General features: G+C 51.7%; 2 protein-coding genes across 20 annotated transcripts in view; one reads left to right on the plus strand and one right to left on the minus strand.

Annotated features, from left to right (window-relative positions):
- Positions 1–253: 253 nt before the first annotated feature.
- The window catches only part of ARSG (arylsulfatase G), a 69288-nt gene continuing 42736 nt past the window's right edge, over positions 254–26805 (minus strand). For 12 of the 16 annotated variants that reach the window (XM_087750745.1, XM_087750744.1, XM_087750748.1 and 9 more), the window contains 4 exons: positions 26296–26776; positions 19316–19511; positions 7906–8014; positions 254–396 (listed from right to left, as the gene is read on the minus strand). In XM_087750745.1, the coding sequence (XP_087606871.1) occupies positions 26442–26776 (335 nt within the window). In that variant the 3' untranslated portion in view covers positions 254–396; positions 7906–8014; positions 19316–19511; positions 26296–26441. Of the gene's footprint in view, positions 397–7905; positions 8015–19315; positions 19512–24907; positions 26777–26805 lie in introns of those variants that run through there. The other 4 variants (XM_087750746.1, XM_087750736.1, XM_087750747.1 and 1 more) reach the window with 4 other exon arrangements.
- WIPI1 (WD repeat domain, phosphoinositide interacting 1) lies at positions 3541–25135 on the plus strand. 4 transcript variants are annotated; one of them, XR_015703214.1, is made up of 14 exons: positions 3541–3699; positions 5064–5146; positions 6723–6892; positions 10441–10537; positions 14295–14392; positions 15448–15540; positions 15859–15929; positions 16857–16964; positions 17353–17517; positions 17703–17810; positions 19051–19172; positions 19937–20037; positions 21871–22281; positions 24613–25135. XR_015703214.1 is itself a non-coding variant. In XM_087750757.1 (13 exons), the coding sequence occupies exons 1-12, from the start codon at positions 3629–3631 to the stop codon at positions 20056–20058; spliced, it is 1308 nt and encodes a 435-aa protein (XP_087606883.1). In that variant the 5' UTR covers positions 3541–3628; the 3' UTR covers positions 20059–20090; positions 24613–25135. The 4 variants fall into 4 exon arrangements, 2 of the variants coding, with proteins under 2 accessions (XP_087606883.1, XP_087606882.1); XR_015703215.1 differs by lacking the exon at positions 3541–3699 and adding an exon at positions 4061–4212; XM_087750757.1 differs by lacking the exon at positions 21871–22281 and having other exon boundaries at positions 19937–20090.

Genomic DNA, 26805 nt, shown 5'->3' on the forward strand with positions numbered 1-26805 from the left:
ATCGATGTAAATGCCAGCAGATGGCTCTCGAGGTCTCAATGCACCTTTCCTGATTTCTGTACCTAAACAGAGCTCAATGAAACTTCTTGCATGCACATAGCACACACGCTTCCACTGCGTACCCCTTCCCCTGCCCACACTAGGTCAGCATCTGGCCAGTCAATTTAGCAAGACGAGCCAGTCTGCTGGTGACTGTCACAAATTTGTTCTGTCCGTTGTTTTTTCTTTCCCACATTTTTATATTTGATACAGGAATCATGATATCAAAAAAAAAAAAAAAAAGGTTTTGAACTGATGACTTCTCTGGTGTCTAGATCTTGTGATCAGGGTTCTTCCAAACTCAGATTGGCCTCTGACATACACAGTCCAGCATTCCACTTTCTTCTCAATTTTCCACTGTATAAGAGAAAAAAAAAAAAAACAAAACCCAAACTGATATGTCCTGACATAAATAAGAAGTAACTCATCAAAGCAAGAGAAGAATGCAAGGTATAAATTCCACATCCCTTTCTATAGCATTCTATTAGTAGGACTACTCGACTCACTCTGAAGCCAGTGGTTTTTCCTACAACAGTACTGAAAGCTAGTGGAGGGGCAGGTAATCCATTGGATAATCCAAAGAGTAAGCAAAGACTACTCTCTCCATTTAACAAGTACCATGTAGAAACGTTGCTGCGTACCGATGCCGGACTGGCATGAACGATGTGTGCGGCTGGACTCGGGGCACCAGATGGCAGCATTTATTGTCTGCAGATCCTAGAGCAGCCGGGACTGGCAGTTCAGTGCTTGACGATTCATGCTATCAAAGCCCCTAAAGGTTGGGCTGCAGCCCCTTCATCCTCCTCTGCCTCCATGATCATGATACCACTTGGTAAGGGCAACAGATAAGAGCAAAGTGAACGTGTATGTGCCACCTCTCCCCACTCTTTTCACATGCAAAAGACGGTTTCCTTGTTGTAATAAATGCTTGCTCTCCTTATTAGAAATTCACCTTTTGCCTGATCCCTCCTGCCTGTTTTTCCCCTGGAAGCACTAGACCCTCACCAGGCTCCTAGTTATCATGAATACCAGTGAAGGGTATTTAGCAGATTTAGCCCCTGCCAAGACCATTTTTTTCTGTAGCAGATTTCATTCAAATATCAGACATATCAGTAGGAGCAGGCTTTTATCTCAGATGGAAGAGCTTGGCTGGAATTTAAACACTGAGCTAGGGAAAAGCCTAAAAGCTATCAAAAGGTACCTAACCCTTCTCATGTCGCATGGCAACACGCAGGATGCCATGGCTGGTTCCCCAGCTTCTTCACCTCCATTTTCTCTTTAAGGCTTGAATACATACACCCAGGATGGAGAACACAAACCAACATCTGTCATACAAAGTTTTTTGCGTTGAAAAATCTCCATGATCAGATGGCCACACTCTGGACTGGTTTTAGAGTTAACGACCGAGTTGAGGTTGTTGCTGTCAATGGTTACTGCACACAAAGTAGAGTTACTGCAGTCACGGGATTGTCAGGAAAGGGAAGCCAATGCCTGGTATATTCTTCCCAGCAAATGCAAGCGTCAGAGCAGGAGCTATCCTGGTGTCTGGTGTGACTCTCTGCTGTCTCCTCCAGACCATTTTCTCCAGGTGTGACATATACCCAGATCCCAAGAAGGAATTCAGCCCCTAACTACTACCTCCTTCCAAAGCTGTGTTCCCGAAAACCACAGTTTAGCTATTTCTTTTAGACATCAGAGACGCCTCATTTCTTTACCAGAAAGACCCACAATTTCCACACACAGCACCTCAGCTTCTATTTCATGCCCAAATCCCAAGTGCCCCAATCTGCCAGAGCACAGATCCCGAGATCTCTTAGGGCTCTTGTGAGGCTGGGCTTCACCAACGCACAGAAGCTACTCCAGCCAGAGGAGCAGCTTGCCCTGATGCTGGCCCTGGTCTTACAGCCGCGGCCATCGTTGTGGCATGGCTGTACTCTGGAGCAACACCTGGTCCAAAGGCCACCGAAGGTTTTCACACTGTAGCAGAGGACAAGAACTGTTTCCTCCGCTAATTAAATAGCCATTGTAGGCAGCTAGCTGAAAGGAAGATTGACCAACATGGTTGCATCACTCAAGCTACAAAAATAATTGTGTTGCCCAAGTCTCAGATGCTTCTGTGGCTCTGCTTTATCAGGGCTTCATTATAAAAGCAGCTCACAGTGATTACCCAAGCAGCAAACATCTAACTGTAGCAGTTGCTCAGAAACTGTTTTTTGAAATACAAAGCACTGACCCCCTGGTTTTGTTTGTTGGGTTTTTTTTTGTTGTTGTTTTATTTTTAAACTTTTTCCTGCTCCACAACCCTATTTTCCATTTGACATCCCTGTTTCAAAATCAACCTATGCTGATCCACAGGAACAGTCTCAGGACATTCAAAAACAGCTTTTCTGTTTCATTTTTGGGTTTTATTAGAGCTTCCCACTAGGCCCCTATGAATAGAAGATGTTTTCCCCGCAAACATAATGAATTTAAAATTATTCCCCTGCTGCCTTTGCAGCGTTGCTCATGTGCTGTGTCCTAGAGATGCTCTGCCATCAGCCTCACTCCAAGCTAATGCTCTTTTGAAGCTGTGTGTTTTCATACTTCCTCCCCAAAATTAATCATCTTCACAGTTGCAGGTTTTAAACTCTGTAACTGGGGAATATTATGGACACTCAAAGGCCCACATGCTGCAAAGGGGGATTAATCTAGGCAGATATATGTGTCCACATGAAATCTGCCTCATTTGGATGATATTGCATGTGGCTCTTTTTCCAAAAGCCCTGTGGTGCACATCAAGTGATCTAGGACCAATGACTTCAGCACTCACATGAGGATTACTCATCTAATTAGGGGGTTTGCAGGCTCTGCCCCTGCGTTTCTGTGCACTGTTAATGTCATTGTACTGACTTCTAGAACATTTGTCATTTAGGGACTGGCTCTAGGGTTTGTTTTTCTTTGTATTTTCCCCGCTAGATTTGAACCCCACAAGGTAGCAGCGGCATTAATCGCATGAGTGAAGCTGTTCTGCACACAAACGCAGTTAAGTTTAGAGTGCAGATTTTGTAAAGAAGGACAGACTAGACCCTTCGGAGCCCCGTTTAGCCCAGGAGACAGAGAGGAGGACTGTCCCGTTTCCCGGTGTCCTCACCAGTTTTCCCCGCACCGCTCGACCCTTCCGCGCCCCAGACCCTCGCCCACCCCTGGCAGCGCTCCCCTGACGCCAGGCCCGGCCCCCCAGCAGCCCCTTGCTGCCGTCCCCCCGCGGTGGGGCCGCCCCAGCCGCCGCAGGCAGCGCTGAGCCCCCAGATGTGCCCCCCCCAACCGCTGCCCGGGCTCGTCTGATGCAACCACAACATCACCACGTGGCCACGCACAGCTGTTCCCCGCCGCCAGCCAATAGCAGCCCGCTCCGCTAACCCCGGAGGCGGGGCCGTCCCGCCCGCCCTTCGCGGATAGGTCGATCCGCGAGTCTATCGGCGGGTTGGGCGGGCCCTCCGGCGGAGCGCGGGCCAATGGGAGGCGGCACCGCCCCTGGCCGCCGCCAGCGCCGCGGAGCGGGCCGGGGCCGGCGGGGGGCCGGAGCGGGCCGAGCCGCCGCGCCCGCTCCATGGAGGCCGCGGCCGAGGCTCCGGGGGGGCCCGCGGCGCTCAGCTGCTTCTCCTACAACCAGGACTGCACGTAAGCGGGGCGGGCGCCGCGGGGCGGGGGGGCGACGGCAGCGCGGCGGACGGGCGGAGCGGGCCCGGCCCCACGGTCCCCACGGGGCGCGACGGCTCGGAGCGGGGCTGGCCCTACAGGGGCGACCCCCGTGGGGCTCTGGGCGAGGCTCTTCTCCCCACGGCCCAAACGGGGCTGGCCCCGGGGGATCCCGCGGCCCCCCAGGGCCCTGCTGCCCTCTCCGGGGGCGGCTGGCTCTCGGCAGACATCCTCAGGTGCCCCCACGCAGGGGCTGGGAGCCCAAGGAGGCCGCAAATTCGGAGGAATCACTTTTTTTTTTACCTCCGCAGCAGCTTGGGAAGCCTTTCTGGATGGCTAGAGAAGTGACTTTCTCTCAGGGCTTTGTCTGCTGACAGCCCCTCCGTGCCGATGGCTGGCTGGCCCTGTGCTGCGGCCACTTTGTAGGTGGCAAAGTTGCCCAGAGCTCCGTGCTGAGAGCCCTGCGCAGGCTCTTGGTGAGCAGCCTGTGCCAAGGTACCGCCCCACCACCTCCTCAAGACAACAGAGGGTTTCCTTGGAGCCTCTCACCCGTACATCCTTGCTAACCTGTAGTTTACCTGCTTCAAAGCCCATCATTTAAGAACAATTTCCAAGTGGGACAACAAACATCCTGAAGCAGAGCTGCACACAGTGTCTGGCAATCCCAGCCCAGAGCCAAGATCAGCCCCGATAAGAATCACAGATACCAGTCTCACACCTGGAAATATCATGACCTGTGCAGCACTGCTTTACATTTACTGTGTCTAAACAAAGGGATTTGATGGGTGGTAATGTGCTGCTGACGTGAACCTGCTGGCCACCACCACCAGCACAAACGCTGTGCGTTGGTATTCTGGGCTGGCTGCTGATTTAAGACCTAGATGTTGCTGGTTACTATATCTGGAACTGAGCAGAGCTAGCACTTGGCATGACTGTGCCTTGCGCTACGTGCCTGCATCCACTGCCATTAGCAGGGAGAGCAAAACTTCCACTGCCCTTGCAAGTCAGTGTAGATGGATCAGCTCCTTGCTTAGGAAACAGCTCCCTTTTATGTCCCAAAGGTCCTGTCTGCAGCCTCCCAGGCAGAGATACACCTGTTTGTTCCTTCAGCAGCCACAGGACCATATGAATGGACGATAGTTTGCTGTCTCACAGGGATACTGTGAGCCGCCTTCTGTAGGCTGCAATAGCCTCAGATGGAAAGCAGGACTTGGGTTTGTTACCTTATACGCTTTAGTTCCTGGTACAGTTCCACTCTCAACCTACCCATTGCCCCCTACATGGCTCTTGCTATCACCTGGAGGCCACAAGATCTGAACTAGCAAGCTTTTGTCTTGTCTTTGCAGCTCCCTGGCAATTGGAACCACAACTGGATACAGGCTTTTCTCCTTAAGTTCTGTGGAACAACTGGACCAGGTCCATGAAAGCAGTAAGTCTCCTCTTTTGCTGCGGTGGAATATTGGCCAACAGACTTTACCTGTATTACTGCACTTCAGCCTGCCTTGAGGGGGTGATTCTGCTCACTGCCATTGCACATATAGCATCCATTTCTGCTGTACCCATATCAAGAGAGGAACAGTTCTTGTTATTGCCTTGTGCACAGCAGCCTTTAGAGTGAGCTACAGCCTTGGAGAAGCTTCTGAACAGTCAGCAGTACTTTAACAAAGTTGAAGGAGTCCCACAAGTTTAGAGTCCAGCTTCTTTTTCACTGCTGTCAGTCTGACAGCAGCAGTTTGTCCTGCAAACCAGCACTCAGAGGTAGTTTACCACTAGTATGTTTCAGATACATGGACAGAAGACTGCAGAATCCCAGCACAGATGCTGGATAACTCGCAGACTTTTAGTCCTATGTGGTATTTACAAGCAAGATGTTTTTAACAGGTTTCCCATGTAAGAAGATCATTCACAGCAGGCTTTCAGCTATTAGCTGTGCTCAGAGCAGCATGCAATGCACTTAACAGCCCGAAACAAGTGAGGCCTCATGGAACATATACTCTAGTCTGGTTCAGGCCATGGCCAGAAGTATTCCAGCAAGATGCACCAAAGATATGCCTCACAGCTAGGAGATGCTGGTCTCTCTCCACTGGCTGTAGAGGGAGCCTCAGCAACCAGACATAGCTGCATCACCTGGAACAAAGTCCAGGCTCTTTTCCTCTTTACCCCACAGAGTAGCTCAGCTGCTATACAGCAGCAAGCCATAGACTTATTTTAAAGTTATTTAGGACTTTGGATTGCCCCCAGAGTCAGACCAAGGGCCAGAGAGAAACAGATTGCTGGTGGTGGCACACTCAAAAGTGATGGGCTGAGACATGAGCAGTCCCCATACCTCCAATGCAGGACAGCCCGAACACTGAGCACCACTCAGGACACTTAAGAGTCACGGTCTCTGATGATTTAGGTACAGGTCCACCAGGACCATTGTAATGGTACCTTCTCAACGCAACAGGAGCCATCCCAAACATGATCTCTGCAAGACATACCACACCATGTTCACCACAGCCATGCTAGAACTCTCTAGAGACTGTGACCCCAGTGACAGGGAGGGCTCAAACACATCAGCCTTCCCTAAGGAGGCTGGGAGAAATCAGACACCATACAGAATAAACAGTGAGTTGCACACAGCTTGTCCCTTACCTCAATAAGCCCTTGCTTGCCTACTCCCTCCAGGAAAGTCCCTAACCAAGCTGCCTGAGCTCCTCCTTTTTATATCCCCTTCCCAAGGATTAGTTTCAGCTGGAGGGCGCTGCCCAGGAGAGGCACAACAGCACTGTCAAAGGGGGCTGGCTTAAATTCTGCCTTCAGGGGAAGATTCCGTAATCCCTTCCTGCTCTGACGTAAATGCTTTGTGCCAGGTATGAGAAATTTTTAACAAAAGCAGGTGTTGAACACCTTAGCACTGAGCCTTCCAACCCAAATCCCTCCTGAGTTGAGTCTTGCTGGTTGCTGCAAACAAACCAACCATTTGCCAAGCTAAAGACTTTGTCTTGCTTTCCTTCTGTGCCCAGATGAAATCCCAGATGTTTACATCGTGGAGCGTCTGTTCTCCAGCAGCCTTGTGGTTGTGGTCAGTCATGCCAAGCCACAGCAAATGAATGTCTACCACTTCAAGAAAGGGACAGAGATCTGCAACTATAGCTATTCCAGTAACATACTGTCCATCCGGCTGAATCGTCAGGTAAGAGGCTGGGGAAAGGCGTGAGCCAGCGTCGTCCCACTCTGGCTCTTGGCTGGTGTTGCCTTTCCAGCTGGAACCCCACTGGCAGGTTTGCACAGGGAGTGTGAAGTGGGACTGGAGGGGTAGGGACCTGTCCTCTTCTGGCAGCTCCCCTTCGGGCTTGGTGACCCCTGACAGAGGAGCAGGATGGCTGTGGATATCATCTGCCGCAACTGTTTGCTTCAGTAAAATGAAGCTAACTCCTTGTTCGCATAGCAGTTACACAAGGACTTTTTGTTGTCTGCCTTCTTGCCTATTCAGCGTGCAGCTCTGCCAAAAAACCACCTTTTCATCTTCCTCCCTCCCTTGGATTCCACATCCTGACTTCAGGCCCACCTCTGCCATCTTGGTTGCAAATGAGACCTTCAAAGTTCGTAACAAAACCCAGGAGTAACTTGAACTCCATGGATGAGGCAAAAGGCTGCTTCTCAAGTACTGCTAGCAGCCTTGTTTTATTTTTAAAGGTATAGAAAAAAATCAGGCCACTTAGAAGGCAGCTTTTAGAGTGTTATTCTCTGAACTGACATAGCCTCATGCAGCCCTGAGCCGTTTTGGAGGATTTTAAGTCACCTTTTCTTTTTTTCCATAATTATTTTCAAAGTATATGCCATAAGAAGCAGAGGACATTTTACAATGAAGAAATAAGCAGTCTGTGTAATTGTATATAATCAGCCTCTCCTCAGTTAGCAACAGTGAGTCCTGCAGCAAGGCTCTCCCATAAGGAAACTCTGGGTTGAGTTTCCAGTAAAGCTGTGTTTGACCAGAAGCTCCTGTACTACAATTAAATCCTGTCCTAAATTGATTTTTTTCACTTACACTTACAATGGAGCTGGAGAAATAAGGACTTCCTTTGAATTGCAGATAGATGTATATGTATAAAAATAAACTGGGAGGTTCTGCTTAGCAGCTCTAGGAGATTAGTGTGAGAATAAAATAAGTTCAGGCTTCTCCCCGTGTGCTGCTCTGGAGATTACCTGGAGATGATGCACAGGCCCAGCTTTGCATCCGCATTCCTTGGCTGCTTTAGGAGCTTGGGTTCAAATCCTGGGCTGAGGTCGTCCTCCAGCCATAATGCAGACAAACCTGGAGAGGTTTGAAGATGCTACAGATACTTGGGCAGATAGATCACCGTTTCAGTCTACATTCAAGATTTAAACTGGTGGCAGTCAGGCTCTGCGTGTGCTGTGACGTTTGAGCCTTTTGCCTGGGCTTCTGTATGAAAACTATACTTCGTTAAAAGTCCATAGAAAGCCAAATCCCATACAAGGTGTTAACAGAGGAAAATGGTGGCAAATAAAACGGGAACAGGTCTCAAACAAATGGTGCATGTTTCGATTTGATCTCTCTGTGAAAAAGTCCTCACTGTGCAAACAAGCAAGTCCCTCGGTTGTTGTTGATCCCTGGGAATTTTTGTTCCAAGCTCCATTATGGCTATCGGGTGTGTTAAGGTAGATCGTGATTTGTCTCAAAGTGGGGAATAAGGCTGTGCTGTGGGACCGGTGACAAGCTCTCCCGCAGCCTCCCTGGGTTTTCATTCACTGCTGAAACCCTGCTGAGGTCTTTGGAGAGGTTTGATTCTTTTCCCTGGCTGTGTCCATACCCAGCACATTTAAGTCCCCAACACACAACTCAGTTATCTAACCTGATTCGTGTCAAATTGAGGTACTAAAGAAAAATACTGGTGAGCAGTAACATTTTGTACAAGACGCAGTGCCTTGAACCCTGTGTAGCCATCACAACACCAGGCACCTTCTCTGAGGCTCCGTCTGTGTGCACAGTGAGGACAGAACCCATTTCTCATCTCAGCAGGGTCTGCTGTGATGTTAGCGTGGGCCGCAGGGCTGCATGGAGGGCAGGAGGCAGAGAACCAGCCCTCTCCCACTCGTGGTGAGCTTGTCTAGGCCTCCTTCGCCTGTTCACCTCCCACCCCCATCACTTTCCTGGATTTTGTCCCTGTCAGTGCCAGCATCTCTCAGCATAGAAGTCGGTGCAGCAAGGCTGCAGCTCTGGCTGTTGCTTTGCCGTCATCTGGAAACCTCTCTGCACCTGTACATCAATAGCAGTGCGTTTTGCAGTTCTGGGAAAGCACGTGGTGGCTTTGCCGAAGTCAGCTGTATAAATATTACTCTGACGGTCTCTGCTAGCGAGTTGATGGCTGTTACTGTAGAAAAGGCAAAGTCTTCCTGGAAATGCAAAATGGCTCTGACACAGCCCCAGATGCTGTGGTTAGCAGGAATAGAAGTGGGAAAGAGTTTGATCCGAGAGTAATGGTGGAGCAAGGCAAAGATTTTCTAATGTGGGTGTTTCAAGTTAGTGACTAAGCTCCACATTTAGATACTAAATAAGTGGCCTCATTTCTAAAGAGGTGGAGGCTTCCTGTACATGGATTCGGGTGCTCCAACTTCAGGAGCCTGGATGGAGTCTGGCCTTACGTTTTTATTGGGTGGGTTTCAGTGCTTCTGGACACTTGGCACTAACGTAGGTGGAGCTGTGCGCTCGCTGGACTTAGAAAGCACAACCCTTCAGCCGGATCCAAAGCCTTGTCCCAAAAAAAGCCTCTGTGCAAAATGCCTCCATGGTAGCACATAGAGATCTGGACCAAGCTGAGACACAAAGCTGAGTGGTCACAGAGATGGTGGCCCAGTGCTAAGGTTACAGCATTAGGCTTCCTTTTTCCTTTCTGCCTTTCCTCCCTATCGCTTGGCAGCTCTCCTCTTAGCGGCTGCCTCCTGGCTGGCTGGGTGGGTGTTCCTGACGAGTGCAGCAGAAGAGGTACAAGCAGATTAACTCGGAAATACCCTACCCATCTGCCAAGATGGTGTAAATGTGACTGTCCCTGAACAAATGTTTCCCAGCCTAGTTTTTATGCATTTCTGCAGGGCACATAAAGCAGTCTTGCCTGCTGATGCTGAATAGGAAAAGAAGCATTAATTCGCTGAACAGATGCATTAGGTTTAGCAGTGGCAGGAGGCCCGTCACCTAAACGTTCACTCCCAAATCAGGAAAAAGTCAGGGCAAGGGGCACTCAGTCCCATCTGTAGGCATACTGACAAGCAGGGTTGGTAGCCTCTCTGCTGCCTGGTCTTATGATCAAAAACTAATTTGCTATGAAAAGAACTGCAAAGAAAAGTTGGGGTAGGAAAGGAGGGCAATCAAGGCCCCAGGGCTGGGGTATAACCCTGATGTGTCTTCCTGTTCCTGGGGCCTGGGGATGAGAAAGATCAGCTCTTACAGTTGCAGAGAAGAAGTCATGATGTTTTAGCTGCTTTCTAAAGCAAGATCAGATGCAGGCAGCTCTCAAAAGCAAAGTCATACAAAATCAAAGGTTGTCCAATGAGAAGGAATGGAGAAGCAGAAGAGATCATGTTTCTGTTACATTTCAGTGCATGAGAAATTCCTGTTGAATTTTTCTAACAGTGAAGATTTGGGTGTGCGAACTGTGGGAGCAGCAGACAGAGGCACCGTGCCGTGCTGGTGAGGTTCTGTGCATGTCCTTTGTGTCCTTGCAGAGGCTGGTTGTTTGCCTGGAGGAGTCAATTTACATCCATAACATTAAGGACATGAAGCTTTTGAAGACTATTCTGGATACGCCTCCAAATACAACAGGTAAGCGCAGAAAAACTGTGTGAAAGGGAGAGATCAGCTCTGCAGGAGCTTTGTAGAGCCACAACACTCATGTTAGAATTTGAACCAGCCTGGGGTTTGTGTATCCTAATTCAGCCTTGGGGAGCCAGAAATGCACGGAGGCGGCCAGTCGGGCTTGGGAGAGCAGAAACCCTGCTTTGTCCTGAGCAAAACCCGGCTCTGTCCTGAGCAAACGCATCAAAAGAGAGCAGAAATGGTCAGCGTGGTTTGACTTCGCCTCCCAGGTTCGGTCCCTTCCTGTCCTTGCGTGGGATGTCCGTGCAGCTCACAGCTTCCCGCACTGTGCCTTTATTCTCTTTCACAAGCGGAAAGCTGTAAGGCAGGCCAGGACCACAAGCTTCCCTCCACATATAGGATGACTTGAAACTCTCCCTCCGGGGCTCCCTGCCCTTCCTTCACTGTGCCCTGCGTCAGAGAGTCCCGTGGCGTTTTTGCTCTCGGGACAAAGGAGCCCCGCTTGCCTGTGCTGCCAGCGTGAGTCAGCTCTGCAGCGTCACGCCGTGCTGCAGAGCTTGGCACTCCCTGCAGACTTGTGGTTAACCCAGGTTTTCTCTCGGCCATGGACATGCACTGCTCTGCTAAGGTAGAGAGCTCCTGTGATTACTTACAGGCTTGGGGTCAGCTCCCAAAGTGATTAGCGCTGTGACGATCGCCTGCGGCAGAAAACACAGCCAGGCACAGCACTAATTCCCTGCAAGGGAGTTCCCAAGAGCCTGGGCTGCCACCTGATATTATTCCATATATGCTGCAAACCCAAGCGGCAGGGCAGGTGGCTGCAGAACAGATCCTCTCTGTGTGGTGTAGGGTGAATCCAGCTTTTCTGCTCATGGGAGAGGAGCTATTTTTAGCTGCGGATAGGGAAAGTTGGCCGAGTGCCTGCGGCAGCGCTGCCATGCGTTGCTGCGATATCCCGGTCGGTTGCAGGCTGCAGCATCGTTTCACGGGTGGTTGATCGGGAAGTTGCTGATGTGCTCATGCCTGGCTTCTGGGCTTTCAAGGGATGCTCCTCTGGCGGCTCCCCTGACCTACTTCAGGTCTCAACAGATGGCCTCTCCATGTGGATTAAACATACTAAATACTGCAAATATAATTAAAGTTTAAAACCCTTCCGAGAAAGCCCAGCAGCGGCGGGCAGGGCAGGGATACCCAGGCCTGAAGCTGTTCTGCAGTGGGGCTGAATGATCAGGTCATGGTTTAAGAGCAACAGCAATCAGCACTCGCTGGGATGGGACTAGGCTGCTGCAGATCATAGGACTTCATACAGGCTTAATTTTTTAAAACCCTTTTACCGCAGCAGCTGTCATTGAAATGAGCTGAGTGACAAGCGCTGTGCCACGCGGGCTCCCTTTGTCCCTGGACCATCTGCTTTGGTCCCAAGCCTGACCCCGAGGACAGCGTGTCTGGGAGGCCGAGGCAGTCCAGCCTCACTGCTCTTTGGACAACCCTTTTCGGAGTGGGGATCTGTGCTGGGAGGGTGTAGGAGCACACAGCAAGTGTGCCACCCTCCCCCAAAGTGTGCGCCAGCATGGTGAGGACCGGGATTTGCTGCATGCCCACTGGCCGGTCACAGTGAGATCTCTGGCTGTTCCTGGCCAGGACCTGGCTCCCAGTCCAGCCTCCTCCACGCAGGAGAGGAAAAGGCCCACGGTGGCAGAGCCTGTTGTTGTTCGTGTGTGCTCAAGCATGTTGTTTTTCATGTGCCTCGTGTCAGGGGCAGGATTTGCACCGAGGAGGTCACAGTGCTCGTGGTGACATGCATGCCACGAGGGCACATCTCGGGGACAACTGCAGCTTTGGAAACCACCTCACGTGGCTCCTCCCAAGCCCCAGATGCGCCTGAACCTGCGGCTTGGGGGCAAGGCCCAGCTTCTTGGACACAGTAGCTTTTTTCCATGCTGCTCGAGGAAGCCACCTGTGATGTGGCATTCCCAGACATGCCATCCTGAGCAGCACCAGCCTGCCTCCTCCCTCCTGATCCTGCCACTGCATGCACTGACCCTCCTCAGGGCTGTGGGGCTGCCAAGAGCAGAGGAGCATCTTCAAAGGCTGCCCGTGCCCCTTGTGATCCTTGTTCTTTGTGCATCCCTGAGGTCAGCCCAGTGCACTCGCATCTGTGTTTTCCCCTGGCCTGGTTTCCCGTCCGCCTCTCCCAGCCAGGCGCGGAGCAGAGGGAGCGGGTGACTCACACCAGCCGCTCAGAGCTTGCTTTGTTTAGCTTGAGCGTTCTCTAGGTCCTCCACTCAGAGAAAGGGCTGCGCTGATCCCCCCCGTGCTGCCTGGGCTGGGGGAAGACCATACTGAAAAGACACCCTTGCTCATCCTGAGCAAAGTCTCTGGGCTATCTCTGCCTTCCTCCTATCCCTCCCTCTTTGGGTGCCTTTTAATTGCCTGCACTTTGCTGCTGCTGTGCCTCTTCTCCCCAGTGCGCGCCGTCCCTGGCATGATGTAAATGCCTCTGATTGATAGGGAGTGGATCCCTGGGGCCCCTGGCCGATCCTGCAGCTCCTGGCTCTGCTGCGGTCTCTTTGTTTAGTTATAAACAATGACCTAAAATGAGAGCTTCAGCCGATCCTTCCCTGCTGCTGGGCCTGGGCCAGGGCCATGTCCTGACACGACGGGTTGCGCGGCATGTGTGCGCGTGTCCATGTGCATACGTGCACGCGTGCGGGCGTCCTCTTTGGGGAGTATGGCAGCATCCCCGGCAGCCTTTAACCCCGCGGCTTCCTCTGCACATGGAGCTAGGTGGGACCCCCGGCAGGGGCCAGGAAGCTCAGGTCGTGCTGAAGCCTTGAGCCGGATTTGGGAGGACTGCAAGCATGCAGATATGGTGCAGGAAGCCAGTGAGACCCGTTTCTGTGTGTGACAGGGTTCGCTGGGATGGGTCTGTAGCCAGCGGCAGAAAGGAGAGGCAGGAAGAGATGCTCTTTTCCGAGGTCACCTGGGGGACAGGCGGGTGGACATACCCACACACACATCCATCCATCCCTGTCTCATCCTGTAATTCCTGCTCACTGTGAACCTCACTTTGTTTGGGAACCTTTATGCTCATGCTGGCATAAAAACAGATGGCTATTATGGGGAAGAATTCCTGCTGTGGTTAAAATTTAGCTAGGTTCAAGTTCCTTGTCAGTCAGAAACTCCTTGTACAACTGTGGCATTTGCTTTGTCTTTCTCTGCTTCCCTTTTCCGTTCAGAGAAAAAGGAAACAGCACTGCCCAGCCCCGCGGCCGCGGCCGTGCCGTGCCAGCCCTCACGTGCCAGGCTTCATACAGGGCTGCGTCCACACTGCGCTGCTCATCTGAGCTTCTGACCCGGCACCGACACCCTGCACGCATCTGGAGGTGCCCAGATGTGCCTGGAGTCCTGTTAGCCCTGAGACCAAGATGTCCCTTGCTGTGTTTCATGCACCTATTCTTGCCTTCTCAAAGGAGATGATTAAGGGGATGAAGCCAAGAGTGTGCCCAAAAGCAGGACCTGGGCTCCTTTTGAGCAGGGTTTGGGGGAGGATGGTGGCTGGGAGAAGGGAGCCGTACTGTCCCATAACAGCAAGTGTCCCCACGCCCGAGGCATTGCCAGCGCGCAGCCGGTGTGCGCCCGGTGCCGGACACTGCCCCAAAACGAGACAGAGCCTGAACCCTCTGCGGTGTCCATGGCCACGTTTCTGCTTTCCGTCCTCCACCAGCAAACAACCTCAGCTGCGTCCTTCTCGCCTTGCCAGGTCTGTGTGCTCTCTCGATCAACCACGCCAACTCCTACTTGGCTTATCCTGGCAGTGCGACCAGCGGAGAGATCGTGCTTTACGACGGAAATACTTTGGTAAGTGTGAAGCTCGCCCATTTGGATACGGGCAGGGACTGAAAACAAACAGAACCACAGCAAAGCCAACAGGGCCTTTAGGAAGGATGAATAAATACACTCCGCCAAGCTAGACTGCAAGGGAATTGCCCAGGGCAGACACGTTCCCCATCCCCCTTGCTTGGACACCATGCGAAGCAGGCAGCCTCTTTGAGATCAGGACATCCATCTCCCAGAATGGGATATTAAGGGAAACGTGACCCATTACCCCACAGCCCGAGGGCCACTGCCAGGCTGACACCGGGATTCCTATAGGGGGTTCCTATAGGGGCTTCAGCAGCGTATCCCGTGGGATTGATGTGACCAGGGTGGCTCAGGGAGGGCTGGAGCTGCTCCAGGTGCAGCGCAGGACCTGGAGCAGCTGCTTTGCCACGCCGTGGGCTGGAAGGGATGCCGGAACCAAAATCACAGAGAGGGTGATGTGTCCAAAGCCCCCCTCAGGAAATCTGTCCCTGGCTGGAAGCAGGGTCATGATTATCTGCTGTTTATGCCAGGGCTTTGGATTACATAAGGCTGCCGCTCAGTACGTGCAGCAGGAGCTAAGGATCTGCAGCAGGGGAGGAGCAGAGCACAAGGGAAAAACATGCTGCTGCTGTGCGAGGTGCTAGCGGGGGCCTGGGCTCCCTGCAGGCATCAGGGTGGTGTCGCTGCAGCAGGATTTGCTGCACAGCCGAGCAAATTGCAGGGAAGCCAGCTCTGTCTCTGCACAAAGAAATGCCAGGGTTCAGAGACGGCACAGTCATGATCCCGCAGCCCAGAGAGGTGGGGAGCTGAGGATCTCTGCCCCTGAAATCAGCTTTCTGTAATCACAGCAGCCATAGTACGTGGGGAAGGAGCTCAAGGCAGAGCAAAGCTAAGAAATGCTGAGGATGTTGAAGGAATACCATAAGTGCAATACAATCCCGTGAATCCATATCGACAGGCCTGGATAGGGCGCAGGGCAGGGAACGCCCTGCCCTTAGGCAGTCCGAGGAGCAACGTGTCTCTTGGCACTCACATTATTTTCTGCCCTACAGAAAACAGCCTGCACGATTCCTGCCCATGACGGGCCTCTGGCTGCTCTCACCTTCAACTCCACTGGCTCAAAGCTGGCAAGTGCTTCTGAAAAAGTGAGTGAGCGCCGCTGCGAGCACCCCCGCTGCTGCCTGTGCTCTCTGCCCACGGCTGGCAGGGGCGTCCCAGCCAGCTCGGCTGCCTGGAGCATGGAGAGCAGGACCTCTGAGCTGCCAGTTCTTAAACACAGCCAACAGAGGAGGGGCACTGAAAGGACTCGGACTTGTAAGAGGCCAGTGTGTCAGGTTCAGATTGACCCTGGCTGGCAGACAGGAGAGGCCTTTGCACATCCCGAGTTTCCTGGGTGTGTCAGAGAAAGCGCTCATGCTCTTTGCCCTGCTCCTGCTTGATCTTTCCATTTGCATTTTTTGCAGGGCACAGTCATTCGTGTATTTTCCATTCCTGGTGGGCAAAAGCTCTATGAATTCCGGCGAGGGATGAAAAGGTCAGTTCATTCTTCTGTCAGTGACAAGTACACAGAGGGCTCCCGGAGTAGAAATTTAAACACAGGGACAGAGCAACGTCAGATCCTGGTGGCTTTGGCATCTTTTGCAGAAGGAAATACAAGAGTGAGTGTATCAAATAGAAATGTCATTGTGCCAGACGGCCATGCTGTGCCCAGCTGCCTCCGGCAAGTTAGTGATTCGATTCAGTGTGCCGCAGAACAGGGCGATTGCAGAGAACAGAGGTAGACTCTGTCCATTTACTCTCTCCTTTCTTGTTTCATACTTGAAATAACGAAGTCCCCAAAGTTATTAGCTCAACTCTTGCTCTCTCTCGAAGATGTTTTGAAGCTACTAAGTCATTTGCGCAGAGCCCAGGTCTCGATGGTGGGGATGAGCTGTTGCTGTCCTTCTGCAGGCTCCGTCAAAAGTTTTCAGTAGATCTTTTCCCAACTTTTCCCTCTTCCCCATCCCTGACCTGCCTGTGATTCTACACCCACTTCTGCAAAGACAAAAACTGCTGCGACCGAGACACCCTGGCCCCGCTGAGCCTGCGCAGGAGGAGATGCCGCATGTATCCGGCTATCCGGCGCTTTGGATGTCCTCCCTGGCCTTTGCAGTACCAGAAGCTTTAGCTGCTGTGGCAAGGCCAGCACAGATATTCACTCCACAGACAGCTCTGTGAGCGAGGACATTTCCACCTCTCTGGCTGTTTGTCACTACCTTGAGGCTACCCCCAGCTCTGCTGAGCAAAGGGATTAGGGAAATGCTAGTCAGTCAGCCCGTGGGCTCGGCAGCAGCCAGGCAGGGTGCTCCTCACTGTGTATGGGTCTCCTTCCTCCCCGTCCTCTTCTCTGTGAGCAAAACCGAGCAGTTCCCCTTGAACGGTATGCCATGAAGTGACCACTCCTGTCTTTGCTTGGCCCTAGGTATGTGAACATCAGCTCTCTGGTGTTCAGCATGGATTCCCAGTTCCTCTGTGCTTCCAGCAACACGGAGACTGTGCACATCTTTAAACTGGAGCATCTCACTGACAGGTGACGGGGTTAGCCTGGGTTAACCTGCCTGCCCCAGGGGTGTCTCTGCTTCAGAGGTGTCTGCCTTTACACAGCTGGCCTCCATTTCCTCACCACGTACTCTCCATGAGCAATACCAGCTGCAAACTGTCTCTTTGGCTTTGTGTCCTGAGGGACTCGCTCCTTGGAAAAGCCACACACTGCATCCCTGCTGTCTGCCTCTCCAGGCCTGCTCTGGGTTTATTACCTGCCACTGTCCCCTGCCTCCTTCCTCTGTATCCAGCTAGGCTGGTGCACAGTGTGTGCACGTGCTCCAAAGAAAGTCCTCGCTTATCTGAGATTAGGATCATTTTGTCTCTTCCTGATCTGTTGCGCTAGCCCCACTGACGCTGCTTTGTGACCCCCTCAGCCGGCCAGAAGAGCCTCCGACCTGGAGTGGTTACATGGGAAAGATGTTCCAGGCTGCTACCAACTACCTCCCTGCTCAGGTATCAGGCATGATGAACCAGGATCGAGCCTTTGCCACTGTCCGCCTGAACATCTCCGGACAAAGGAACATCTGCGCCCTCTCCACGTATGTATTGAGATCTGCATCCCCTCTGCCACGCCAGCCTGTGAGCAGACACAACTATCTCTGCAGAACAGCACCACTGTGGCCCCTTATCTTGCACCCGTGCCTGCAGAGCACGCAGCACGAGTGCGTGCTGTATCTGTGTGTGAGTGCAGATGTGTTTGGACTCATGATATTTTTCTCATTAGCATTCAGAAGCTGCCTCGACTGTTGGTGACTACGTCAGATGGACATCTCTATATCTATAACTTGGACCCGCAAGATGGAGGGGAGTGTGTCTTAATTAAGAAACACAGGTAACTATAGCTCCAGACATATCTGATACAGAGGCTGATCTTTTAAAAAATTAAGGGAATTTCACCTGAAAGCACAAAATGGAGCTGTAGGATCAAGAACGTTGGAACTGACTGTGTGATTTTAGCTGCCCGATCCAACAGACGTGGGTGGGAACCATGTCAGCAGGCAGGGATATGGGGCTTCTTGCAGAAGGAACCAGAGACATCTCAGATCCCTAGGCAGCTGTGGGACATCTCAGCTTAGACAGCAGAGGTGGGCAGGCTGTGCCTTAGGAGATGCCTCCAGCAGCAAGCGCTGACCACTGTGGTGGCAGGAGAGCAGAGCACCTTCTCCAGGCATGAGTGGGTGGTAGAGAGCTGACTTTGGGGGTAGGATGGTGTGGAGCAACGCTGGGAGCTTCCGTAAACAAAAACCCGCACAGATGCACACCTGCAGGCACGCAGTGCCAAGGCAGAGTCTTCCCTGCTACTGTTCACTTTGTATGCAAATTTGATTAAGCACGTACCCACCCACCCCCCCCCCCATCTGGGCTACTTGGCTCCAGATGTGAAGCCTTTGGGGTGGGGTGCGATGTAACATGTGCTCTAAGCCGGGAGGTGGCTGACAGCCAGGAAAATGCCAGCAGTTTTCTGAAAAGCCACAAAACAACGGCACTTCAAAGCTGCGCTGTCCAGCGTGCTCCGGCTGCCTTCAGACACCGCTGACGCCCGCCTGCTCCCATCCCAAGGCGGCCGTCCGGAGCTGGCAGGCCAGCTTTGTATGTGGGTTCCTCTTAGCATCAGAGGACTGAAAAGGGCCCTTGGGTCATGAGTTACGTTACGTCATACTATATCTCTGCTCAACTCTGTCCTAAACTAGCCAGCGCTGCTTTTCCCATCTAGTCCCCTCCTGTTGGAAGCCCTTTGGAGCCCCCTCTGTGATTAGAAACACTGTTTGCCTTTGTAACCTAAAGCTTTTGTGGTCAATCTGTTCCCTTCTATTCTCGTGCCAGCATTGTCCTCTAGCCGAAGTAGTGCTTTCCCTATCTTCTGCTTCCCATCCTGCTTTACTTGTGGAGCACAATGCTCTCCTCCTCTGCAGCGCTGCCAGGGCTGCAGGCAGTGCCTATGTGCAGTGATGCGGGTGGGTGATGTGCTTCAAGGAGACGTGGATGCATGTGCTTGTCTTAGCCGGTGCTGGGGGAGGAATGGCTGGGATCAGAACTAACTCTTCTCCCTTCTCTTGCTCCTCTACAATTAGTCTGCTTGGCTCAGGAAAGATGGAGGAGAACAAAGAAAATGACCTTCGGCCTCCATTACCTCAATCTTATGCAGCAACTGTAGCCAGACAAAGTACAGTGCCTTCAACTTCAACCATGCCAGGTAAGCATCGCATCTGCCCTTCCTCAGGCAGAAGCAAGAAAGCCACCTGGGGCAAAGTGGAAAGTCTCCCAGCTTCCAAGGGTTCAACCAGAAACACCACTTGTGCAAAGCAGACTGGGGCAGCAGGACTCTCTGGAGCTCACCTGGTTCATCCCCTGCCCCAAAAACAGGCCAGGCATTTTCTGCTCTCCTTCCCAGTGCTCGGACCTCTTGCCAGTGCTTCTCCTCCTTGTGCAGAGCTGCACCACAGACGGGCTCACCAGCAGAGCAGTAACCATATCTGAGCTTCACAGTTTGTCAGACAGCAGCTGCTGCCAGGCTGGTTTCCAGGAGTTGAAACTGTGGGTGTAGAAGTCAGATCTCACTATTTTTGTGGCAAGATCGCTACAGATTCTCCCAAACCTGTTACACCGTACCCTAACAAAGCTAGCACTAAATTGTTGCAGGAGAAGACTGGGTGACTATCTCATTATATTCCCGAGTCTAAAGGTCCACATACAGATGTGGATCTTATTCTGAAATTGGTGCTGACATTCATGGCGGGAGGAGGAAAGCTTCTGCCACAGGAGCTAGCCACGTAGTCCATTCTCTAATCTGTAGGGTCAACGGAGATACCTTTCTCTTCCGCAGTCCCCCAGAGCTCTGCCAAAAAGCCAGAGAAAGCAGCTCTCTGCTAAAAAGGTGATAACATAGTGTCTTTGCTGTTTGTTTCCAGCCTCCTTCCATCCATTTATCTGTAATGTTTTGTACTTTTACTTGGACAGGTTATTCGGAGGACGGTGGTGCCCTGCGAGGAGAGGTTATCCCAGAGCATGAGTTTGCAACTGGACCAGTGTGTCTCGATGACGAGAATGAGTTTCCTCCTGTGAGCATTCGGGACCCCTAAAACGGCAATTCAGCCCTCAGGCTAAGAAGAAAGTATTAACCTCTTACAGAAGAGATACTGTTGCCCCCACCTTGTCCCAGCTCACTGTGAAGCCTAAAATAACTAAGTTATAGGGACAGTGCCAGGAAAAGTACACCCCCACTAAATGGCAGCTAGGGATGGGGCAAAGATGATCAAACCTAATAATTAGAGATGGATCTGAACAAAGTAGTTGAATGAAGTGCAGATGCAGAATGACGTTCAGATCCAGATCTGACCTTTGTGCCTTGCACAGATTTCTAGTATTACCAGGAATAGCTTTAATTTGAACAATACCATCATTTAGAAATAAAAACTTAATGCTCCCTGTTGCATTTACAGTCAGTTGTATTAGTTTATGGAATGCAGCTGGGGCATACCTGTCCCTCACCAGTCTCTTCATTTCCAAGCTAACTGAAAAGGAAACTCCTTTGCCAAGTACAAAGATGAAAGGCATAACAGTTTTAAACCGTTTATGATTTTTATATGGCATTTTCTCAGTTACCATTGGAAGAAGATACTGGCTTTTTAAAATCTAACTTAAGCCTGGCAGTGTCTCTCCGGCTCCTTTTCCTATTACACATGCATTTATTATGTTAAGTATCTAACCCCTAAATGGACAGATGTTGGTACTGTGCTATGATCTGGCTGTAATCAGCAGTGTCTTCATAATAGTAATGCATTAATACCGCAGAATATTGTAATGGATTTCAAGTTGTAGACTTGGCAGACTTTCGAATCCCTTACTCCATTTTTACATATCCTGCTGTTGGAGTGTTGCCTGAAAAGGAGGAAGTAAAAACTTTATCGGAATCCCAGGCTTTGTTCCGTAGGCTGAGGCTGACCTCTGTGAGGCACCTTCCTATTAACTGATTCAAGGTGTTATTTAGATAAAGGGCGACTAGCTCATGACTCCCTTTGAAACAACACTGCCTAAATCCAACTCAAGTTGCACAAACCCTAGACCAATTCGCTTTTGTTACCTGTAACATAACCTGCTGCAGACTGAGAACAAGAATTTTCTAGTTGGCCTACTCCGTTACCCAAGATGGATATTTAAAATGTCCCTCCTCTGGTCAAAGTCATGTGGCCACAGAGAAGCTGGTGGCCAGGCACCTGGAAGGAGCAGCAGGGCCAGAGAGAAATCCTTTGCTTCCTTCTGATGAAGCTGCTCTCGAACATGTGGTTTGGGGACAAGCAAATGCCAGCAAGCAGGAATCACGCTGCTCCTGCATCAGCCTTCCTGCTGGGACTGTGCCGTATAAAAGCAGCCCCAAACCCCTGCTGTGCGACAGCAGGTGCTTTATTAAATGAACTTTGATCTGTCAAAATCCTGTGCTGTAATTAACCTGACAGAGCACCTTACATGTGTAATGTTAGGGAGGAGGTGGTGTGGGAGGTAAGGCGCTTTCCAAAAATACTCCCTGATAACGGTGGCTTAGCAATTGGAGCTTCCAGATAAAGCCTCTGCAGCTAGGACTTTGGTTTTGCCCTTCTGTTGCTGACGGTAATGTGTTTTACATCTAGTCTCCCAGCTAGCGCGGCGCTGGCTCCCACTGCGTGAGTGCATCAGGAGGGTTGGTCGGGATGTTTTGATGCTCTGAATTTCACTGAACTTCGCTGTTTTCTCAGCACTGAGATGTTCGGTCTCGATGACGCGTTCAAGGGGGGTTTCAGGCATCGGTCACTTCTGTGCGGAGAAGGAGGGAGAGAAAACCCGACCTTATCCAACAAAAATGTTTTGACAGCATTCTGCTTTGCGGAAACATGGGAAGGGTTTTGTTTGTTTTCCAGTGTGCAACAAAAAAACATTTAAAAACCTCAAAACTTGTGACAAAATGGAATATTCACCCGCAGCCCACGCCACGAGTATGGCTTTGAACTTGGACATACTTCTGGAGAAACAGCAGCGCTCAGACCCAGCAGTTCCCCTCCATTTTGAAACATCTTGCTTTCCCCTGACCTCAACCAAGACTTCAGAGGCTCAGCTGTTCAGAGCGAGGAAAAGCAGCTTCAGTCTAACATAAAATCTGTTGCCAATTGTAAAAAACTGCCTCTTCATTAAACAGAAGGAGGGACAGATCAGAAAAGAGATGAGAAGCCCAAGGAGGGCTCATAAAAAGTGGCCTCAACAAGAGTGAATGTGGATGTTGCTACTGATTGTGCCAGGACTGCTGAAGGATCCTGCGGCAGAGGTTAACCAAGGTCAATGCCATCTCTTGCTTGCATTGATGGGGTGGATTAAGTGCTTTCAGGTCCACTGTTGGTCTTACGCAGAACGGACTCGGGTGTTATTGAGATGGACAGCAGGCTAAAGCCTCGGGTGAGGCGAAGGTGCCGTGCTTGAGACGTGCTGGGAGCAGGCTGCGTTGCCTCTGCTCCGCGTGGTCAGGCGGCTTTGCGGGATGGGAAGAGCAAACTCGGCTCTGGCTGCAGATGGTTGCGGAGATTACGGCTGTTTGCTGGTTACCTGCCCGAGCAGCCGCCACCTTTCTGTGGGTTTATCAGTGTCGGTGAGGTTTCCAGTGGTGTCAGGAGCTGTTGGTGTGTGCTCGGGGCTGGGCAGGGCACCGCTCAGCCAGCTCTGCTTTCAGGAGCTGCCGTAGTGGCTCTCCCCACCAAGGCATGGTCAGAACAGTTTTTGGGTAGTGCTGTGAAGCTTGACAAAAGAAATCCTACAGGATTCAGCAAGCAAGATGGCCTGCGTGGACGCAAGGAATTCACACCAGGGGATCTCTCTTAAAACTTCTGAGATTCAGTAGGAAAGGTGATTTCTTCCAGCAGATTGCTCGGTGCTTTTCCAGGCATACATTTTCCATCCTGCATTTGGCCACACACTGCAACTTGTCAGCTTCAGGACCAGAGTTGATGTGAAGGCTTTATCAGGAGAGCCATTTCATTAAGTCAGGCTAGACTGCGTACAGCAGCCAGCTCTTCAAAGACAGCTTCCCCTCACTGATAGACGGTCTTAAAAACCACCTCTCTCGCATTGATTTTTGGCTACCTCCAAAACTGCTTTGGCAGCCTGCCTGTGCTGCCAATGCATGCCCGTGGCTCCTGCCTGCAGCGTTCATTACGGGGTGCGCAGGGTGGAATAAAAACTCCCCCCTGGCAGTGAGCAGCAGCCGTCAGCAGCTCCTGGCTGCAGCTCCCACTCCTGCCTGCTCCCTGGAAGGACATGCAGGAGCAGCAGCTCCAGCAGCCCGTGCACCACGACAGCACGACGTCCCCACCCTGGGAGCACTGCCATCTGCGAGGGGGAGAAATCAGTGCCCCAGCGTGGGGTCCGCACACACCCCCGCTGCTCCAAACCACGGGTCTTAATACAAGCAGCCAGGCTGCAGATGCCTCTTCGGCTCCACGGGACCAACATTTGCCCAAGTTCCTCCTTGCTGTTTGCTGGATGGTGTTTCACTCGTTCTGTTGCGCGGATATGTGACACTAATGATTTTAAGTTGTTTTTTTTTAACAGTTGGCTGTGAGCAGAGGAAAGGCAATAGATCTTGCTGTGGAGCTCTCCTAATAATCATGTTTCACGGGGGATGAGCAAGTTTGGCAGAACCTGACTGGCCTCTTCTTCCTCACGGCAGCTCCTGTCCTGGTAGCTCAGACAGGCATTTTGGGCAGCTGGGGCTTGCAGAATTAAGCCCAGCTTATCAGTACATTTTCTGAGGTCCTTGGGAAACATGCAATCCAGTGCCAATGCTTGTGCCTCAAAACTGGGCAAGTGATGGTCCCAAAGCCCATGGAGAGACAGATCCCGGGAGGAGGAGCTGGCACAGACCCCCCTGCAGCTGGGGCTGTGGGGATCGCATCCGTACTGCCAGGAGATGCAGGTCCAGTCTGGCAAGGCTGGAGCTGATAAAGGGAGACCTGTGCCTTGGCTCGTGGTTAGTGTCCGCAGAGGCCCCAGCCCTGGGTGCCGCAGCAGCCCCGCAGCTCTGCCCGAGCCTCTTCCAGAAGTAGGTGCACATCTTACCGCAGGGCCTCCGGCCTCGTCCTGTGGCACAAGGAGCTGATGTGAAGTGGTTCAGGATCCTCACTGCTGCCTGTTCTTCCATGCGCCTGCTTTACTTTCACTCAAAGGTTTTGCGGATACTTAGGCTAGGCTTCCCCTCACCTAATCCAGTCTAACATGTAGATGTTTAACTCTGGGCTCCATCTGGAGACCCTGGAGAGACTCAGTGATGCACGGCATGCACCTTTTCTCTCCCACCATGCCAGGAGCAGAACTTTTTAGGAGGACTTAGCCAGGCAAACGGACCTCACCCCCAGTAACCGAACTCCCGCAAGCGTGGTCGTGCTCAGCCCGATGACAGCTAGAGGCAAGACACGCTTATCACCCAGCCTGTTCCCAGGACTGTAAATTTGGGGAGGGGGAGAGTAAATAAATAAACCACTCACAAATCTGCCTTTGAATGGAAAGTAAAACACTGCAGGACATCCCTCCCCTTTCTCCTCTCATGTGCGTAAAACCAACTTGAAACACACCCTGTTGCTGGGAAAAGTAAGGCCATTCTGTTTTGATTTTGGTAGATAATCTTGTGCCGTGGAGGTCAGCCGGGCAAAGCGAAGAGGTCATGATGAGAAGCAAACATCCGTGCTTAGGACAGCTGCTGGGAAGTGCTTTGGAAAAGCCAGGAATTTCGAAGAACAGATTTGTGAGTCCCCAAGACAAGAAAAAAAAAATCCAAGGTGGGCCACTGCTTTTTCCTACGGTACGTTTAAGTGAATACCTGGCCCCACTAGCCCCTTGTTTTAACGTGTGTCTGGGTGGGGTGTCAATGTACTGTATGCACATCGCTATATTTAACAAACTATATGTTAGAACCACAGTGTAAATGCTAATTTAATCAGATTTGTATGTAACCAGAATTTTATATACCTGTTTGTCCCTTTTCTAATTTATGCTGGTTTATGTGTATAAATGTACTTATAGGAAGATATATTAAACTTATGTCTTTGTACAGTATATACATACTATTTTACCCAGGCAAAGTATTTTTGCAGTGATATTAGAGAAGATGCCATTTGCTATGTTCGAAGACAGAATAAAGTCACGGTCTGTCCCTGGCAGCTCGTTGCCCATGCTCCTGCTGTTCTTTGTGGGGCCCTAAAGATGTCAGTCTTGATTAAGTTTTATGAGTGGGAGAGTGTGTTTGGGGGGCCGGTGCAGGGACAGCTGCTTCCACCCGACCCACCTGGCCAAGTTCACACAAACCCACTTACGGCTTGACCAAAGAAAGATCTGGGTGCATAAATCAGAGTCCAAAATTATTTCAGAAAACCCTGACTCAGCTGCTGAGAAATCCCAGTGGTTTCTAAGTTTCAGTTGCACCTTCGATTTTGCCTTTGCAGCTCCCCAGGCCTTTGCATCTGCCCAGAAATGCCCCATCAGAGCTGTTTCGCCCCCCCTGCCCCCCTGGTGTTGCACTGGGATTGGCAGGAGCCGCTTCTCCGCCCGGAGCCCTGATCTGCTGGGAGACCTCAGGGCAGGGACCTCTCCCTCACCTCCCTAAAAAAATATGCAGTTCCACCATTGATCTTTCCACGCAGTGTTGACGGGGAGCAGCTACCCCAGTTCTGCCCTGCACACCTCTCCCCCACACCTCCCCAAAAAAAGCCTTTTCCAAACACTGGGCCTTGGGTCCTTGTCTCAGCGCAATCTCTGACCTCCGCTGTGGCCGTGCAAAGCAGCCGCACGACAAGCCCAGCATCCTGTCCACAAGGAGGGCAGTGGCCAGCAAGAGCCCAGGACCCTCTTTCTTTTACAGACGGCTGGGTCTTTAACGTAACCCTGTTAATAAACCTCACTTGGCAGCTGGAGGGGCAGGTGCTCCGCTTCCCAGAGCACTCACCTTCTGCCAGATGGGAATTTTCTCTCTGCAGCCACGGACCTCCAGGGTCTCAGCACCAGAAGGCACGTTTGCTCAGAGGCTGTGGGCCCCATCCTCCCCTGCCTTCTGCTCCCACCAGCCACTCCTGTATGGTCCATTTTAGAGAAAAGCCAAGCAAATTTCCCAGAGGAATTCTCTCCCAAAGCCAGCTCTCACAAAAGGCAGTTTTAATCCAAGACCTGGCTCTTTCTCAGCTAAAGATCCCCACAAAAAGCCTGTGGGATCTTCCATGTGCCCAGAGGCACCAGGCACTGCAGTGCCCTGCTCTACCATGGTGACGATCCTGCTCTACAGCAAAGGGGGATACCCACGACTAACTCACCTCCCTGCTTCACAGCACGGAGCAAAGGGGACCGCAGCCTCCATCCCTCTCCTCCGCGGCCAACCTCCAGCCTGGAGCCAGCATGCACAACAGTCCCGTTCACAGAAACCAGACTCCGGAAAGGAGCAGCCTGAGCAATTATTTGCTTAAAGACAAAGCCGCGTTGCTCTTCTTTCCATGCGATGGTCCAGCGCGGCTGCATGAGAGCCGGGCGCTTGGCATCGGCAGGCCACGTGCTGTGCGTTGCAGCAGGGGGTCACGGCCGGGTCTTTGGAGTAATCTGCAACCGAGACGTTGTCTGTTGCGATGTCCTCCAGAGCTTGGGCGTAAGCCCTGCCGATTGCAGGTAGCACTGCCTGATACTCTCTGGATGCCACGTCCAAAGGCTCCTGCTCCTGGATATCACGATCCAGATTGAAAATGAGGGGTGGCTGGTGATGCTCAGCTGGCCCAATGCTCCCATCGCAAGCCATCGCCCCTCCTAGGGAGAAAACAAGAGAAAAACACTGG

The sequence above is a fragment of the Nipponia nippon genome, unplaced genomic scaffold, assembly GCF_047370975.1.
Source record: "Nipponia nippon isolate SJK-2023a ecotype South Korea unplaced genomic scaffold, ASM4737097v1 scaffold_14, whole genome shotgun sequence".
In the NCBI taxonomy this organism is placed as follows: Eukaryota; Metazoa; Chordata; class Aves; order Pelecaniformes; family Threskiornithidae; genus Nipponia; species Nipponia nippon.

Excerpts from the sequence above, each read along its gene's own strand:
- WIPI1 (XM_087750756.1), top strand. The coding sequence starts at position 3,629 with ATGGAGGCCGCGGCCGAGGCTCCGGGGGGGCCCGCGGCGCTCAGCTGC. Across the intron at positions 14,393-15,447 it reads TTTACGACGGAAATACTTTG|AAAACAGCCTGCACGATTCC; the intron begins GTAAGTGTGAAG and ends TCTGCCCTACAG. Across the intron at positions 19,173-19,936 it reads TTCAACTTCAACCATGCCAG|GTTATTCGGAGGACGGTGGT; the intron begins GTAAGCATCGCA and ends TTACTTGGACAG.